The sequence below is a fragment of the Zingiber officinale genome, chromosome 11A (assembly GCF_018446385.1).
Source record: "Zingiber officinale cultivar Zhangliang chromosome 11A, Zo_v1.1, whole genome shotgun sequence".
NCBI lineage: Eukaryota > Viridiplantae > Streptophyta > Magnoliopsida > Zingiberales > Zingiberaceae > Zingiber > Zingiber officinale.
In genome coordinates this window covers 81529239-81548682 of record NC_056006.1, presented here as the reverse complement: position 1 = coordinate 81548682, position 19444 = coordinate 81529239, and the positions used below count along the sequence as shown (strand labels likewise).

At 36.1% G+C, this 19444-nt stretch overlaps 2 protein-coding genes across 5 annotated transcripts in view; one reads left to right on the top strand and one right to left on the bottom strand.

Moving 5' to 3' along the window:
- Window positions 1-286: 286 nt before the first annotated feature.
- Window positions 287-1656, bottom strand: LOC122032784 (AP2/ERF and B3 domain-containing transcription repressor TEM1-like). Its single transcript, XM_042592093.1, has one exon. It carries the CDS (start codon window positions 1385-1387, stop codon window positions 524-526), a length of 864 nt encoding a protein of 287 aa, XP_042448027.1. The 5' UTR covers window positions 1388-1656; the 3' UTR covers window positions 287-523.
- A 1815-nt stretch (window positions 1657-3471) lies between these two features.
- The window catches only part of LOC122031157 (nicotinamide adenine dinucleotide transporter 1, chloroplastic-like), a 58074-nt gene continuing 42101 nt past the window's right edge, over window positions 3472-19444 (top strand). For 3 of the 4 annotated variants that reach the window (XM_042590265.1, XM_042590263.1, XM_042590261.1), the window contains exons 1-3: window positions 3472-3797; window positions 4060-4155; window positions 5510-5616. In XM_042590265.1, the coding sequence (XP_042446199.1) occupies window positions 3728-3797; window positions 4060-4155; window positions 5510-5616 (273 nt within the window). In that variant the 5' untranslated portion in view covers window positions 3472-3727. Of the gene's footprint in view, window positions 3798-4059; window positions 4156-5457; window positions 5617-19444 lie in introns of all 4 variants that reach the window. The other variant, XM_042590267.1, reaches the window with a different exon arrangement.

Genomic DNA, 19444 nt, shown 5'->3' with positions numbered 1-19444 from the left:
ACTATGTCAGTGTCGATCGATTATACATGATCAATGCTATCTATGATATAATTTATCCAGTGCCATGTATAGGTCATTAACAATAAAGCATATCATTAATTCTCGATCGAAATTAAGATCTACCTTAGGGTTTGACTACAAAATCAAATTGGCGTGGCTTAAATCATGCATCTCGAACGTAACACAACATATGGTGATTCTTGTAACAAATTGAAAAGAAGCTAAGCCTATATATTAGTTAAGCCAAGATCGTTGAGCAACAAGTTATATAATCGACTTAATTAACTCTTTCCAATTCGAATTTTATAAATTGAAATGCTTCTTTGCGAAGCCAATCAAACAATTTGCTCGCCTATAATACAGAGAGAGAATTAAATTAGCAAAGAAAATATCTAGAGCTTGAGAGGGAAAGGAAGAGTGGTATCATCCAGCTAGCTAGCTACCAATTAAGGGTATACGTACACGCTTAATTAGCTTAGCTTCTTGAATCTTGATGATCAGCAAGAATGGCGGCGGCACCGGCCTATAGAACCGATCCATCGCCTCCTTTGCTCCCCTCTCCACCTGCCTGTCCCTCCAATATGTTCACTCCGAACAGCCTCACCGGCGACTGTGCGTCGCCGCGGTCGATGTACAACTGCTTCTCTGGCCCGGTGGATTGCCAGAACCTGATGACGTCGCCTGGCTTAAGGTTCTTCTCCTTCACGAACCGGATCCACCCTTTGGTCAGCACATAGCTCTGGCTGCTGTTCCAGTAGGAGTACCGGAAGCGCCACACCCTCCCGCCGGCGTCCTCAAAGTTGAGCAGCACCCCCTTGCACGCCTCTTCCGTCCCGCTCCGCAACGGGAAGTGCTTCTCCGCGTGTTGCTTCGGGATCACCAGCCGGTTCAGCTTCCCCACGTCGCTCGGCGTCACCTCCTTCTCGAACAGCATCTCGCGCGCCGTCTCGTGGTAGCTCAGCGACCGCCTGCAGCCCCCAAAGGCGGCGCCGCCGCCGCCGCCGGCGCGCTTGCTCTGCCGCAGCTCGTCCTGGTACGTGTGATTCCGCAGCATGTCCACGATCTCCGCCTTGGAGTGAGCGGCCAGAAATTCCAGCACCAGCGCTCCCTCCTCGTCCCCCGCCGAGGCCGGAGCGAAGTTGGTGACGGCGTCGCGGCCCCGGAAGCGCTGCGCCGCCGCGTCGTAGGCGCGCGCGGCCTCCGCCTCTTCCGCGAAGGTGCCGAGCCAGACGCGCTGGTGCCGCTCGTAGATCTGCGCGCCCCAGCGGCCGTTGGGCTGCGGCACGACGCCCTTGTACCGCGACGAAGGCAGCTTGGAATTCCTCCCAGCCGCAGACTCCGCCCCCAGAGTCGCATCCAAGTCCACGCTGGCAGCGCCGCTTCCCATCCCCGGCCCGCAGTAGATTTTTGCGTTCGCGAGGCAAAAATGATCCAGGAATTAACGACGACGCCCGCCCTCACTTGCCTCTTCTATTCTCTGCTACCTTCCTAATTCCGGTGCAGCTCGTTGTTTTATCCATGACCGATCTGAAAGGCAGCTTAGCTTGTAGTTGTAGAGCAAAAATGGGAACAGCACTGTTCGTTACTTCGTTTGTTGGCATTATTTAAAATCGAGACGGAGAAGACTTGGAATTAATTAATTAAGCAGCTAGCTAGCGATCTTCGATCCAGTGGATATATAGTCAAATCCTTCTGTTTGTTCGAGTTAATAACAACTAGAATGAATGAATGACAGCCCTTTCGCTTTAGATTTGGTTCAATCCATACAATACAATCTTAATTAACTTGTGCATGATACATGTAAACTTAATGTCCCGGTCATGGTGGGAGCCCAGATGTGGTCTATCCTCAATGGATCTGATGTGGAAATTATCATTGGGGAAAATTCAATGAAAGCTGCAGGAAGCTCGATAACTATCTTGTGCGTGACTACCTATTTGCCCCATGGCTGAGTGTGATGCTAAGAGGTCAGATGGGTCATCAGGTTCAATTCTTACGTTGATTAAATTAATAGTGAATGTGACATCGGAATTAATCGGATGGTAAAATTGGATACATGGTAAAAAAAAAATTTGTTTTTTATCGGAATTCTAACGTGTGCTTGATCGAGACAAGCGAGAATGGGACCAAGTGGTCCAGGTTTGATTGAATGGATGACCTCAAAACTTAGACACAGGGCAATTTAGAATATTGTCACAGTATCTTTTCGTATAAAAAGTATTATAGTAAAATATTCTTCGTAATTTATATGTATGTATTTAATCAGGGGACTTATGATATATATTGGACCGTCTTGAATGTACGTTATCATCTTTCACTTCAATAGATTAGTATATAAAATAATATGAAGATTTATTTTACATTAAATCTGAAATCTCTACGTGTTAATGAGAGTTTATATAATGACAACAGGTTTTTTCTTTGTATTATTTTGTTATCTCCTATCTAAATTCCGAGTAAAAATTGGGATAATTAATCAATTTATAGGCGATATATAATTTTAGTTAGGATTTTGAAAATGAGTCAAATTGATTTTATTTTCAAAATATTAACATCGAACTTCTAAAACTTCACTTATAGGATTGCAGTAAAGTGGTGAAACATTTAAGGGAATAAAGAAAAAGATCAAATCTCAAAGATTAATATGGAAATAGGAGAGTTTGAAGAGAAGGAAATTTGAGTTTTTTTTTTTTCATGGACAGTTTTTTAGTAATTAAAAAGTACAGGGTGCTCAGTGGGAATTAAAAAAATTAAGGGTGCCTCTAAATTTTATTTCCTTTAATAGGACGCCCTATATTGTTTTTTTTTTCCTTAAAGGACGCCTCACCTATAACTCCTAAATATCTTCTTAATAAAGCAAATCTCTACGTGCTCTCGTAATTATTCAAGCCTTTCTCATTCTCTCCTCCTACTCCATTCCACCGTCAATAATAAGCTTTTCATCTTAATCACTATGATTTATCTCCATCGTAAAAGTATAAATTTTTGGGACCATTGGGATGATAAATTTCACCTTTAACTATCATGGGACGAGTGATACACTAGGAGAAGAGTAACGATCTTATGCCTCACAATCAAATTTTTAGTTTTTTTCTCCCTCCATCAACAAAGATAAATGTACATTAAATAAATTCTTTAAAATAATAATGTACCATGTTTGACTAAAAGTATTATATATTTTTGAAAATATAGATTCCTTAAAATAATAATGTACCATGTTTGACTAAAAGAATTATATATTTTTGAAAATTTATATTCTGTTTTTTTAATATAAAAAATAATTTATTTCTGAATTTGTAACTTCAATATCATTTATTTTTATTACTTTCTAAAAAATAAAAATCATAAAACTACTAAGTAACTATTTAGTAATTTAGGTTAAAAATAGGTGACAATTTTTTAAAAATTTAATTTTACTTTTAATTTTCATGTTATGTTACGACTTATGACAGCCACTTGAAGTTCCTCCTGAACGAGAGGCTGCGTCATTTTTTCCCCGATCAAAAAACTCACGAATTTCGTCTCCTCTTCTCCGCGGCGTCACGTACGCTAGCCAAAACCTTGGTTGATTTCAAGCCTTCAATCTGTTTCATCCGCTGCGGTGAAAGAAAATCCGTGGAATTTCGCTCCGTGAGTTGGTTAAATCTTGTCTTCTAGAGCAGAATCTTCGTTCTGGTGCAGCGAATTGAAATCTTGTGCCGATCGCTACGTCGAAAGTTCGACCATCATGCCTGGTGAATTCCACCAGCCAACACCTCGCGAACTCCTCTGCAATGCCTTCGCTGGGGCCTCCGCTGGTTATTTCCTTTTCTTTGTTCCTAATTTTAAGTTTTCTTTTTGGTATTTTTTGGAGCGATTTCACATTATGATGCTATATTTTCCTTATTAGAATATGCAAGTGTGGCTCTTGATTGCAAAAAACTGTTATGTTTCCTTCTTTTTGTTTGTGAGTTTAGGGTTTGATGTCTGACCGTCTTGTGAGGGTTTGCAATTAGGTTTCTTGTAGTTATTTTGGTCTCTTTTGTTGCTTGTTTCGTTTAAGAGGGAGATTGATGACAGGGATGATTGCGGCCACGTTTGTCTGCCCGCTGGACGTGATCAAGACCAGGCTCCAGGTGCATGGATTGCCCACGCTCGCAGAGTCTTCTCGCCGGGGTATACACTGATGTTTTCTGTTTGGGTTTCTCTGTTATTGTTCCTTCTTTTTAAACACTGATAGAGTTTCTTGTCAAAAATAATATTGACTAGTTAGCAGTTGAATAAATTTGTTCTGTTGCAATATAAATGAGTTCATATCATAAACATATTCTTGGGATTGAGGTCGTTTTGTCATCACCAACTAGGATACTGTGTATCTTACATTCCTCTTTTAGAGATACCGTTTCAATCATCACCAAAAATCTCTCTATATTGGATAGAAGATTATGGTATTCCTGGAATACGGAATGCATTTAGGATAGACATCCGTAAATGAAGATAAGATGGAAACCAACAAAACATCTGCAAAATGAACTAGAACACAAATTTAGGAGGTTTGTTTTTCACCCTATCCGCGGATAAAAAATAAACTTTTGTAATCGAAGAAAATGCTACATAAAAATCAAATAAAAATATGCTCAAAATCCTGTATAGATGCACTTATCCTCTCAAGGCTCTCTTAGAACTGATGTACAAGCAAGTCTAGATTTGCTTCAAAAGCCTGTGAATAAGCATCCTCTCTGTGCCTTTCAGCTGCTGCTCACTAGATACTTCTTCCTAGCTTAGGTACAGAACAAAGTATGTGAAACACGTATCCAATCTATTTTATTTGGATGTCTCAAGCCAAATCCATTTTAAGGATAGGCACATCAAAGTTCTTTATGTGATTTTGCTATATTTGGTATTGTGAACAACCATTGATTATTGTAATGAATATGGAAGGCATTTATATCATCGATTTGATGTAGGCTTTCTTATGAAACATCTATGAATTATTAATCAGGACATTTGTAAATTATATGATAGAAGGGACAAGATCCATGTAGTTGTCTTCAAATTGTTGGGGCAAACACTGCATGATGATGGGTTTCAAGGCACTAACTTGTTAAGTGTTAGAAACATAGAGATATTAGTATATACTAAGAATTTATATTACGAGATCAAGTATAGTTTGTCCTAATAAATTGTGTTTGCCTTTGCCTCTTTTAAGGACAACAGTTAACAAGAATGAGTATCTAGATAGGTTTATGGCCACACAAGATTATGTTATTGACATAATCTACATAGATTAAAAGTATGCACCTTCCATGATTTCCTGCAGTTTACAAATTATCATGTTACCTTCCATTCTCTGAATTAGTCTTTATTGCCACTCCATTTAATAGTTTCTCTTCCAATTTGTATTCTCTTAATCTGGTTGATCAATAAAAAAACCAGCTACTCCTATTTGAATTATATTATCATTTGCCTTTTATCCAGCAAATGCATTACTCGGAAATGCCAAGCAATTGATTTCTTTCGCTCAAATTAGGAGGCATTATCATTTCAAGCCTAGAAGAGATAATTAAAAGAGAAGGAGTTAGAGGAATGTATCATGGACTTTCTCCTACAATCCTGGCACTGCTACCAAATTGGGCAGTAAGTACATAAGCTTCTTGATCTTCCTTGTTCCTTATACTGTGGGCCTGTGTAAATAAAATTGATAGTAATGACCTTTATATGGATGAGCATAGATCCAGATAAATATAGTTGCCAGTGGTTGCGATATTGAATAATAATTTACTTTCTATTTCACTATGGTCAATGATTGTTATTTTAAAGATGATACACCAAAGAAGATCAGTCAATTTTACATTTAAATAATGCCTTTGCTTGAAAATCACTAAAAACAGCATTCATTTCCTCCCAATTCAGTGCACTTTTTTTTTGTCTTTAGAATGTGGTATAAAGGCAGCTACTAATCTTTTTGTATATTGATGGTTCCTCCTTTTCTTGCATGTGATCATGTGGTTTGGTAGGTATTAATAGTTGTATGAATGAATAATGCATAACTGTCTTCATGGAGAGGATTTTGAAATTTGCAATATGGAGAAATTATTTGGTTTAGATTTTTTTTTTTATTAATGAAGTGAGCCGTTACAGTGTTTCCATTAACTTTGGCTTTGGATTTGATTTAAATGTTGCAAATTTCACCAACTTAGAGTATGAAGTTGCCAGTGCATCATGTTATAATGCCCCCGGGGCTTGGTGCGATGGTAATCAGACACACTGGTTTCCCAAGCAATGAGTGTTTGATTCTCACGTAGCGTAAATAAATGCCTACAGCAGTCGAACCACTCGTGGTGTTGGGCCATCCCTCATAGCCCATTTGCACTTCCTGGATTTACCTTGAGGTCGATGGGAAACTTACGTGAGGCTCAGCACAGACAAAGAGCAAAGTTTCATTCAAATGAAATATCTGAAAAATAAGGAAAGTGTGCGTCTTCTTTATGACTTCTCCCTTTTGATTTAACTTATTTTTTAAGACCCATTTAGTTCCAATAATGATCTTCAGATGAGTCTGTGTATCTGAAGAAGCAATGGTAATGTGGTGGTATTTTACTTTACTCGTGACACATGACATGATTGTTGTTAGAGCCAATATCAAGTTTGGAAGTGGCCGGAAAGTAAAGGTACGTAATCAATGTTAGAGAAGACTTGGGGAGAACTACGCTATATTCTTGGGAGGATCAAAGTAATAAGGATCGCGATGAAAAAGGTATTATCCCAAGCTATATCATAGCTTCATCGATACAATCCTAGCTTCGCTTTTAGCATGCAAGACTCAAGAAAGGTTTTACACTCTAGTATGGGTATCTTTAAAAAGATCAAGAGAGAGACAAGGATTCAAAGTCAAGTTTGTATATTATATGCTATATTGCAGAGCAGAGATATTTGTTTTGCGCATGGTTAATAAATATCAGTGGACTCAACTCACTACTCTAAAGAATAAAGTATATATCAGATAGAAGAAGGAAGGACTAAAGATCTATTGTTGTTTATAAGCGACCAGATGATGATTTCACGTGTGGGTTACACTGACTTCCAACGATATAGGACAATAGTAAGTCTACATCAAAGCTATGTGTTTACTTTAGGGGTGGACAATGGAGGAGCACAAGGTAATGCTGCTTCGCACTCAACCACGGAAGTCGAGTGCACGCCGGGCAGCCTGAGGCGCCCAAATAGCCGAGGCTTAGGAACTCATACGATTTAGATGTGATTTGGTTTGCCCAAAATCATCATAATTAATTGTGATAATAGCAAGAGCAAAATTTAAGGAACCACCAGCCCATAAGGCGAGTAAACACATGTAGCTCATACCACCGACACGGTAGACATCAGAAAGCTTATGGAGAAGTTATTGTCGCTAAGATCGTGATCAAATAGACATCTCAAGCAGTATCCTTTTCACTAAGGCTCCTTCTAGCGAAAGCTGGACGACATGTTGAAGGAATGAGAATCAGATGTATGGCGCCACATGCATGATAGTCTTTTAGCATAAGGTGGAGATCGTTAAAGCCAGAGCACCAAAAGCCTAGCTTTTGCAACATTTATTTCAAAACAAAGAATCACTAATAAATGCGCATTTATACGCCACATAGAAGTCGTTTCAATTTAATTTATATTGTATAATACGGTGTGTGGTGTCACACACACAAGATCATGTTATCAGCTCCTTATAAATTATAAACAAGAGCTCACCACTGCACTGAGAGAACAAAACAATCGAACAGTCGAAAGTAATTTGGGTATTAGCTATCTGATTATAAATACACCAGTACACCCGGCGTACAATGACCATTGGCCAGTTTTTAATCGATCACTGCATGCAATGCTGCATTTGCAAGCGATGGTATTCTCTCGGCGCATACGGCCAGGGTCGGCTCAGAACTCACGACCGGGTTTACCCCGCGCGCCATGGCCCGTGTACCGCATGAACCTCCCTCCATCCGCGGTGCTGGCACTAGGGGGCCGCTATGTAGCGGATCTACCTTTTTTTATACCGATCACAAAAGAATAAGATCTTGTTATTATGAAGTAAAAGCCTTAATCCTGATATAATAACAAGCGCATATATTTAATATTTATTTCTTTAATTTATCAAAGGGTGTGATTTAGTTCGATAAATCAATAGGCCCGATAAGTTGGGAAATAATATTATTTATAGTTGTGTTGTTGATTATAGAAGGAAACTGTGCCCTAGGAATCTAGGTTGATGATGTCCTTAAGAGGAGCTCATTAGAATTATCATGTAAACCCTACAAGTGGACTTAGTCCGACATGACGACAAGGTTGAGTGGTACTACTCTTGGAGCTAGATATTAATTAAGTGAATTGTCAGTAACTCATTTAATTAGTGGACATTCGATATCTTAAACACAGGGAGATTAACACACTCATGATAAGAAGGAGCTTATATAGTAATATGAGATTGGTGCGGTAGTTCAATAATAACTCTTTAGTGGTATGAGTTATTATTGATGAACTTGAGTTGGGTGTTGGCTAAGCCACGGAGCTCAAGTTCATCGAGGAGACCAAACAAATTCCTCCTCTCTCCACCCGTAGCCTCTTATTTATAAAGTCTTATACAACTTCTTACCCACTTAAGGTGGTCAGCCTAGCTTGGAGACCAGAGTTAGTTAGAAGGGATCATAGTAGGTCAGTCTGTAAGTATGTGGCCACACATAAATAAAAGGATTTTAATTTTAAAATATTTCCTTATATGATTTAAAAGAGTTTTAAAATTAAATTTTTCCTTTTATAGTTTCTACAAAGGATTAATAGAAAGGTTTGATATATTTCCTTATTTGTAGTTAAAAGGAAGATTTTAATTTTGTAGAAAACTTTCCTTTTTGTAATTATCCACATGTTTTAATAGAGAGATTTTAATTTATAAAAGTTTCCTTTTATAACCAAAATTTAAAGAAATTTTAATTTTAAAATGAAATAAATATATTTTTTTTTTGTTTAAAACTTTTTTGGGACTTACACAAGATGGATTAAGAGGAAATTTTAATTAAATTTTCCTTATTAGTCATTAAAAAAATAAGGAAATAAAGTTTTAATTATGTTTAAAACTTTTCTTGTTGACCAAGGAATATAAAAGAGAGGTAGAGGTGCCTCACCACATAACAACACATCTATTATTCCTCTTCTATTCCTTGGTGGTGGCGGCCATCTCTATCTTCCTCTTCTCTTCTTCTTTGGTGGCCTGCATCTAGTCTTGGGAGATTTTGGTACGATTTTTTGAGAAGATGAAGGAGAGAAAGGGGGCTTTGTTTTTTAACATCCCTTGGAGCTTGGTTGGTGGCCAAAGTTCTTCATCTCAAGGAGGTTGTTGGTGGCCGAAACTTGCAAGGAGAAGAAGGAGGTTTGGGTGGATTCTCGTCTTGGTAGATAGTTGTCCACACGACATCCGAGATAAGAAGAGGAATATGATAGAAGATCCTGAGGTCTATAAGCTACAAAAGGTATAACTAGTTATTAGTTTCCGCATCATAACTAGTTTGTTCTTTTGTTTAGATCTTGAAATACCAAATACAAGAGGCTAACGATTCTACTATTTAGATTTATGATTCGACTTTGTGTTTCTTTTGTTTTTCGATCTTGTGATTCAATTATTCTTAATGGTTAAACCTAGGGTTACTGTAATGAAATTAAATATTGAATTTCGTTGAAAAGCTTTGTCTAGGAAGTGGTGGATGATCTCATACCCAAGAAGGCCTAGTACCTTGCTATGTTTAACCTGAAAGCCAATCACTGAAATAAATATTTAATCAAATTTGTAACATAGGTGGATTTGGATTAATAATGTAAGCATCGTTTGCGATCCAAGTCTAAACCTCTAAGAACAGATAAGTTAAATTTAGAATCAATAATGTTAAGTTCTGTTTGCGATTCCAAATTTAATTTCTAAAGAACATAATAGGTTGTTAGGAAAGGTTCAGGACTTGTACAAAATTTTTGTACAGGAGAACCGGAACAAACTTGCGTGTTGGCTCTGAGTGCCTCCTTCCACAACGGATGAGTTTGTTTACGAATCACTAGATCAAACTTCCTTTATAAATGGTTATAGGAAATTATTTAAGAGCGTGTGATCTTCTCCAACTGAAGGGGCACAATCCTATTTAATGGACTAAGTATCAAGTAATGGTATACACTTAGGTGTATTTAATAGTATCCTCCCCAACGGAGTGACTGCTATTATTTGAGACCAAAGGAAAACCAACTATTGATTTTATTTGTCATAAAGTTAGGATGACAAGATAATAAAATTAATGGGTAAACCTCCTCTTATAAATGATGAATTTGTATACGTCCACACTAACGTGGCATACAAAATTCACGGTGTTTTGAGGTGTTAGTAAATTTAAATAATATTGTTTGAGGAATCAATATTATTCTAAATTTAGAGTCTTGACCAAAAGTTTATTTTATGATTCTTAGGATGACTTTCAACCCACTGGCTATTATACTGAAAGAGAACAAACTTACTGGTCCCAATTATATAGATTAGAAAAGAAACCTGGACATTGTCCTAACTACTGAAGGCTATAACTCAAGATGTCGATTTAGTGCATTTTTTTGAATTTAAATTCATCAAAACACATAGATTATTTGTTATCCAATCATTGGAAAAGCTAGTGTACAAGTCATATGCATTTAGCCCAAGGAACATGGTTGAAAATTGGTATTGAAAATCATTTCAAAATGATTTTGGAAAATCTTGGTGAAGGCTACCTTTTGATAGGAATCACCATTGTATAGTTAGACACAAATTTAGAAGAAACATTAAAGTTTGTAAGAGTTTTTAATTTTATGTCAACTTTGTGTCAACTTTGAAAATGGGATGTATTTTCTTATAAAATTATTTTTTTTATGATACTATATGACATAAATAATGTCTATATGAATTTTCATGATTTTTAAAATTTTATAGAATTATTTATACATTTCTGAATTTAGGCCGAAATTAATTTCAGAAATTCAGAAATTGTAATCAATTAGGGCAATCGATTACACAAGCTTAATCGATTCAGTCAATCAATTAAGGTGAATTCCCGTGATCATAGTGGCTCATGGAATCGATCATTGTGATCAATTAAGAAGGTTAATCAATTAGAGCAATCGATTAACACTCGGTAATTGATTAAATCCCAACTCTAATTAATTAGTGTTGGGCTTAAGTGATTAAGAGCTTTGTTTAAGCATTTAAGGCCCTAATTTCAGCTTAAAAAGTTTATTTAAGTTGATTAAGTCATGTTTAGTCTTGTTAACTATTCCTAACCCTAGGAAGTGGATAAGCATTTAAGGATAGTTTTCTTGTTGAAACAAGAAAGGTTTGGTTAAAAGAAGACTAAGTTGAAGTTTATGATGAGTAAGTTTCAAATTTAAATTTTGAACCTCAAAACTTCAAATTTTGGGATTTCTAAATGTTTAGGAATTTTAAATCATTATTAGTGCAATGGTAGAAAATTAGAACATGTTTTGAGGGGATGTTATTCCTTAAAAGCATGTTTTACATTTTATTTGTAAGCAATGGAACAATGGAAGGTGGAAACCTTCATTGTTATGCATGCTCAAGGTTGAGAATTAAAAAACAATGGAAGATTAGAAATCTTCATTGTAATGAGTGATTGCTCTAGGATGAGCATTCTATAATGGAAGTATGCTCTAGGGTAAGCATTGGGTACAATAAAGGGTATGAGACCTTCATGGTGATATTGTGAATAACAAGTGAGATTGTGAACAACATGAGATAACTCTTAAGAAGAAGAGTTTTTGATGTATGCCAAAGAGGGAGAATGTAGGGTTTAAGTTAGAAAATTCTCTATATTCATAGGGGGAGATTGTGAGACCCTTATGTTAAGGGGGAGAATGAAGAAAATCCTCATTCATGCTTTGGCATGAAGAAGAAGTTGAGGCTCTGGGATTAGTCAAACTTAAACGTATTGTCAAACATCAAAAAGGGGGGATTATTGGTGTAATTTTCCTAGGTCAAGGTTGACCAGTTTAACTAAACTTGAGTTGGCTTAAGCTTGAGTCTTGATGTTTGAGGTTTCATGTTTGACAATACATAGAGATTGCAAATGCAATTATCCATTTAGGGAGATTGGTTAAGGTTGACCAATTCGATGTGAAGAAGAGTCAAGTAGGTGATGAAAAGTCCTAGTAAGTGAAGTCAGGTGAAAAGCCCTAGTGAGTGAAGTTAGGCAGTGAGGAAGTCCTGGTGAGTGAAGCTAGGAAGTTGAAAGTTCAGGTGGGTCAATGGTTAATTGGACACCTAGTGATTGGAAGTCCAAGTGGGTCATGAAGGACCGGACACTTGGCATGAGGTGGAAAGTCCAAGTGGGCCAAGGTTGACCGAACACTTGGCACGAGGAGAAAAGCCCAAGTGAGTCAAAAGATTGATCGGACACTTAGTAAAGAAGTCCTAGTAAGTCAAGGTTGACCGGATGCTAGGTAAAGACGAGTCCCAATAGGTCACGGTTGACCGGATGTTTGGTGAAGGAACCCTAGACTTAAGTTTGAAAATTAGGGTTTGGTAATCGATTAGGATAATCGATTACCATAGCTTAAGCGATTGCTCTAATCACTTAAGATCGGTAAGCGATCAACTTGATCGCTTAAGCCAGAATTTCGTGAAGCACAGTGAGTTTCAGCTTGGCTTAAGCGATTAGATTAATCGCTTAAGCCAGGAATTCGTGAATGCACAAAAGCTTTGGTAATCAATTAATCAAGGTTGCTTAATCGCCTACAAGACATGCTCGCTCAAACAAAAGCATGCCTAATCGATCAGGCTAGTCGATTAGGCATGCATAATCGATGAAGCTTTAGAAAAATATTCATTATGCAGTTTGCTAATGTGGTAGTCGATTAAGGAGATTCTTAATTGATTAATGCGCCCGAAGAGCCAAAGAAAAAGGTGGACGCAAGCACTATTGCAGCAACTTCTCTGTTCCCATTTTCTTCACCGATTCTCTCCAATTCACTAAATTTCTTGAAGAGTTAGAGGGAAGTGTTGTTGCATTTTCAAGTTGATCAAGAGGTGGACAAGCAAGAAGGAGCAAGCTAGGATTTCAATGTTGCAAATCTTGTAAGATTTGTTTAAATTAGCTTCTCCGTTTCTTCTTAGTGTATTGGAGTCTTGTATAAGGTTTGTCCACCTCCGGAGTATTTCTGAGAAGAAGTGTTTTAATAGTAGATGTGTGAGAAATGACCAGATCATTGGATTAGTCACCTTATTTGAGATGGATACCAAATAAATTTTGGCGCTAGCTTTTGCTTGAGTGTTTTCCACTGCAACAACTCATCGACCAAGCGAATGGAGCTAATCACCCCCCACCTCCCCCCTTCTAGCTCCCGAAGTGACCCAACAAAGACTAGGGGTACAAATGAATTGAGGTGGTTCGTTAGCTTTTCAAGCTAACTCGAAAATATTCTATTTGTATTCGAAATTATCAAATTTGAGCTGAAATCATGTTGGTGATATGAGTACAAACCAAACCCATTAATATGATCTAACTTAGGTTTTTTTTTAATTTTGGTTGTTGGATGTAGACCTTATATATGTAGAACCTATAGTCCCGCATCTATTATCATTTATGAGCAGATAATAGATGTCCATTATATATAGGGTTGACCCCCAAGGGTTTAGGGCATCATCTTGACACAACTCATGGTTCCCCATTAGACCTTGAGTTTTTTGGCGCTGTTAACCTTAAGCACCTTGGAAGACCTTCTTTTTGCTTCCTTTCCTCTTCTTCTTCTTCCCCAGGGTTTATTTCTAGACGATGCAAAAGACAAGGATGTCTCTTCAATCAAGTTCCTTTATCTCTGGTTATTTCTTTATGTTGTTGTGTCATGATTAATTGTTGAAACTAGATCCATGCTCATATGTTCCTATATTTCCTATATGTGAATTCTTATATGGTTCTTAAAATCCATGCGGTTTAGATTTTACAAGTTCTATCAATTGGTATCAGAGTCAAGACTCCGTTTCTTCTTATTTTCATGACAATATAGTATATGTTTTTCTTTGATTTATTATTTATATGCTAGATTAAGTTTTCCTAATTTATTGATCGTCAAAAATCATATAAGAAAAACTAGAAAAGACTTGCTTTCCCATGTTTCTTGTAGTTTTGTGAGAACACAAAGAACGGTGGAAGAATCGTTGTGTTTAACTTAATTTTTATGTCAAAAGCATGATGATTCAATCAATTGGCTTGTTTGGTCAATCGATTACCAACTCAAAATTAGCGAACAGAACCATCCGTAATCAATTGGTGTCAACCAATTAGTTAATCAATTGAGTTGGCACCAATCGATTGGTTAATCGATTAAGATGATGGAATCGAATAAAGAATTGATTTCTGATTGATCAACCAATCGATTAAACTACCTCAATCGATTAAAAAAAATTTAATCGATTATCAACCTTAAGTTGTGACAACATCAATTGAGTAAGATGGTTCTTAGATTTGCTTTGATCGATTAAGATTTGTTTAGATCGATCAAGAATGTTTTCTTCGTTAAATAATATTAATTTTGTTTACAATTCTAATTCTTTTCTTACATGAGAATTGACTAAATTGCTAATCGATTGAAATTTATTTTCAATCGAATAAATTGATTTTTCTGTATGCAACAACAACCTGAATAGGGTTAAATGGTATTAAAATAATTGATTAAATGGTATTAAAAGAATAATTTATATTGCATTAAATAATGTTTCATGCATGATGCAATCATTAAAATCAATTAGAAGGAATTTAATTAATGATTTAATCAAAGAACTTAAAGGACGCTGTAGCTTCTTAAGATTATATATATATATATATATAGACTTTTTAATTAATTATGATAATTGATTAGATAAAATCAATCGATTATTATATGATAATAATTGATTAATAAATTTAATTTTGGATTATTAAGATTGATTAAATGGTTATATGTTTGGTTAAAGTTCTTAGGATTTTTTGGATTTATCTACATAACATGCTACTAAGTTGAACTATCGTGTCGGCCCAAAGGAAGACACCGGCCTTAGGTAGGTTTAGTGCATTTTATATTGATAGACGTATATCTATGCTAAGAGTAATCGGTCAAAAGGAAAGTTACTTTTATGCAAGATATATGTTTAAGATAACCTACAACTATGGAATAGAATTTATTTTATTCAGATAATACCAAAATATATCGGCCCAAAGGAAAACATATTACATGGCAGATTAAAGTTGTCAGCTATAGATCAATTTATAACTCATATAAAGTGTCATTATGTGCATAATAGGTCGACCCAAAGGAAGACACATTATGTGGTCAATTAAAGTTTAAGTTATATCAGAGAGTATCACTAATAAATAATGTGTCAACCTAAAGGAAGACACATTATATTGTACTTGGTATCTCATAAAGAGCTCATTTATATGCATTTAAAATTTTATTTTATTTACATAATTTTATGTTACTTATATGTTCTTGGCTTTAGTTAAATCATGAGGTTAAATATATTTCTCTCTTTAATTTCAGTGCAATCTGTAACTATTAGTATTAATAACATCTCAATACTAACTGGTTCGAATTTTACTGAATGGAAAGAATACATAATCATAGTCTTAGGTTGCATGAACTTAGATTATGCATTAAGGAATGATCACCTCGCACCTCTGACCAGTACTAACATTATAGAGCAGAGGATTGAATTTTAGTTGTGGGAGAAATCAAATAATATGTATATGAGTCTCATGAGACTTTCCATATTGGCACCAATAAAGGGCTCAATAATAGAGGGAGGAGATGCTAAAAGTTTCCTGGACCAATTGACAAATCGATTCACCTCAAATGAAAAAGTCGAGGCTACCACACTTCTTACAAAGTTGGTAACCATGTGGTACAGTGGTAAAAGAAACATAAGGGAGTACATTATGGAGATGTCCAATATAGTGACAAGTCTGAAAGCACTAAAACTTGATATATCTGAGGGTATGTCAGTGCATTTTGTCTTGATGTCTCTGCCTGCATTATTCACTCCTTTTAAAATATTGTATAATACTCAAAAGGAAAAGTGGGCATTGAATGAGCTCGTTGCTCAATCCATGCAAGAGGAGAGGAGACTAAAGATTGAGACATCTAAGAGTGCTCACTTAGCATCTAATACTCAAAGTATGAGCAAGAAGCAAAAAAGGATCAATAAAAAAGAAAAAAAACAAACTGCAAATTATGGAGGCAATGGTCATAAGGAGCACAAGAAGTAGGATAAGGAATTCACTTGTTTTTTTTTGCAAGAAAAAAGGTCATATGAAGAAAAATTGCCTCAAGTATGCCAACTGGCATGTAAAGAAGGGTAAACTTCTCAAATTTGTTAGTTTAGAAGTCAATTTAGCTATTATAGGTATGAAACACAAATTGTCCGATGAAAATTCTTCTATGTTGTGACATAGGCGTTTAGAACATATATCTAAACAATGTCTAGAAAGGTTAATGTCACATGGAATTCTCGATTCCCTTGACATGTTAGACTTTAATGTCTGCATAGAGTGTGTTAAAGGGAAGACCACTAACAAAAGGAAAAAGAGGGCTAGCTGTTACAGTGACGTTTTAGAGCTAATACATATAGACATTTGTGGATTATTCCCTAAGACATCTTGGAATGGACACACATATTTTATTAGCTTCATAGACGACTATTCCAGATTTGACTATCTGTACCTTATTCATGAGAAATCGCAATCTCTAGACATGTCCAAAATTTTCAAAGCTGAAGTTGAACTTCAACTAGGTAAGAAAATTAAAGTCATCTAATCCGACCGTGGAGGTGAATATTACAGTCGATATGATGGATCAGGTGAACAACATCCAGGACCTTTTGTGAACTAGCTTGTCAGGTGTGGAATTGTGCCTCAATATACCATGCTTGATACACCTAGTTAGAATGGTGTAGCTGAGCATCACAATCGAACCCTAAAAGACATGGTAAAAAGTATAATGACTTTCACTTCTCAATCTGAGTTTTTGTGGGATGAAGCACTCAAGACTATAGTTTATCTACTCAATAGAGTAATTAGTAAGGTAGTAACAAAAGCCCCATTCGAGATGTCGATGGGTAGAAAGCGCATTAGACATTTACACGTCTGGAGTTGTCCAGCTGAGGTTAGGTATTACAGGCCTAACAAAAGGAAACTGGACTCAAGAACAATTAGTTATAATTTTATAGGTTATTCTGAGAAGTCAAGAGAGTATAAATTTTATGATCCCTCTAATAGATCCTTTTTCGAAATGAGAAATGCTAAGTTCATTTATGACAGTGAGAGTGATAAGGTCAGGGAAGTATCTTTTGAGGAATGCATTGGCAATCCTCTTGTGGTCACTACTAGTGTGATCAGTAGCGGTGTGATTATCATACCGAACATTATGGGTATCACACATCCAGTGAGTGTAGTAAACTAAAATATTTCCATGATATCTCCAATGTAATTAGAGGAGTCTACCACTGAAATTGAAGTATTTCCTCATATTGATGAGTAAGTACCTCAACAACCTCAAATACAAGCACCTTTAAGGCGATCCACAAGGGAACGGTGAACCACTAATTCTTATGATTATGTTTATCTCCAAGAGCATGATTTTGACATAGGGTTGTAAAGTGATCCTATATCTTTCCAAGAAATCAAATAATGCTTTAACCCTAAAAGGTGAATTAATGTCATGCAAAAATAGTTAAAGTCTATGGCAAATAATGACGTTTGGGAACTTGTTAAATTACCTAAAGGTAAAAAGCTTGTTGGATGTAAATGGATATTTAAAACCAAATGAGATTCAAGGGACAAGTCAAAAAGTATAAGGTTCGTCTTGTTAATAAGGGATTCACTCAGAAAGAAGACATTGATTACAAGGAGACTTTCTCACCTGTGTCGATGAAAGACTCCCTTAGGGTAATCATGGCACTTGTAGATTAGTATTATTTAGAGCTATATCAAATGGATGTAAAGACTGCATTCCTCAATAGAGACATAGAGGAGTCTATATATATGGTATAACCAGAGAACTTTGAGTCTAAGGACTTAAAGCACCTAGTATGCAGATTAAAGAAGTTCATTTAGGCTTAAAGCAGGCGTCCCGTCAGTGGTACCAAAAATTTGATCAAGTGGTTATCTCATTTGGATTTAAGGAGAACCCCGTTAATCAGTATATAGTTTAATGGGAGTAAGTTTGTTATACTTGTTTTGTACGTGGATGATATATTACTTGCAAGCAATAACAAAGGTATGTTGCATGAAACCAAGTCATTTTTATCTAGTAGTTTTAAAATAAAAGATTTTGATGAAGCATCCTTCATTTTAGGCATACAGATCTGTCATGATCGTTCAAGAGAGATTCTTAGACTTTCACAATAGGTATATATTGAAAAAGTGCTTATAACGTATGGTATGCAGAACTGTACACTTGGTGACAAATTCAACTTGTAGCAGTGTCTATGGCTTGAATTTAAAATAAAGAAGATGGAACAATTCTTATATGCATCAGCAGTGGGAAGTCTCATGTATGCACAAGTTTGTACGTGACCAGATATAGCATTTATAGTGAGGATATTAGGTAGATATGTTAGTAATCCAGGACCGTCACACTGGAAAGCAGTTAAAAGAGTGATGCAGTATTTGCAAAGAACTAAAGGATATACTTACGTATTAGAGATCAGATCACCTGGAGGTGATTGGATATTCAGACTCCGATTTTGTTGAATACTTGAATAGCAGGAGGTCCACTTCGAGCTATATCTTTATGCTTGATAGAGAGGCTATATCTTGGAAGAGCATCAAGCAGACGCTAGTAGCTACTTCTACTATGGAGGTAGAGTTGGTAGCATGCTATGAAGCATCCAATCATGAGATTTGGTTGCGGAACTTTATCACAGCATTACAAATCGTTGGTGGCATTGACAGACGACTGAAGATCTATTGTGATTATAAAGTCGCAGAACTTTATGCCAAGAACAATCGCAGTTTGTCGAAATCTAAGCACATCGATATCAAATTTCTAGCAGTTAAAAAAAGAGTTCAGAGTTGTCAGATCATGGTAAAGCACATCAGCATAAATTCCATATTGGCCGATCCACTCACAAAAGACTTGGTGCCTAAGATATTTTATGTGTATGTTGTGGATATAGTAGTCCTTCTTATGGAAGAAGAACTCATCTAGTAGGAGTTTGTATTTATTTTATTACTCTATGTTAATTAATAAAGATAAATATTTATTTTGATTATTATACGTACTTAAAGTTCAAAATATTAATGGGAATTTATATATTTGTTTCACACTGACTATGATATCATCATTTACTACTGTTATTTAGTATTTGGTGTTTGTAAATATGATATAGATTCATTTTGGAATCATAAAGTTGATCATGATTTATTAT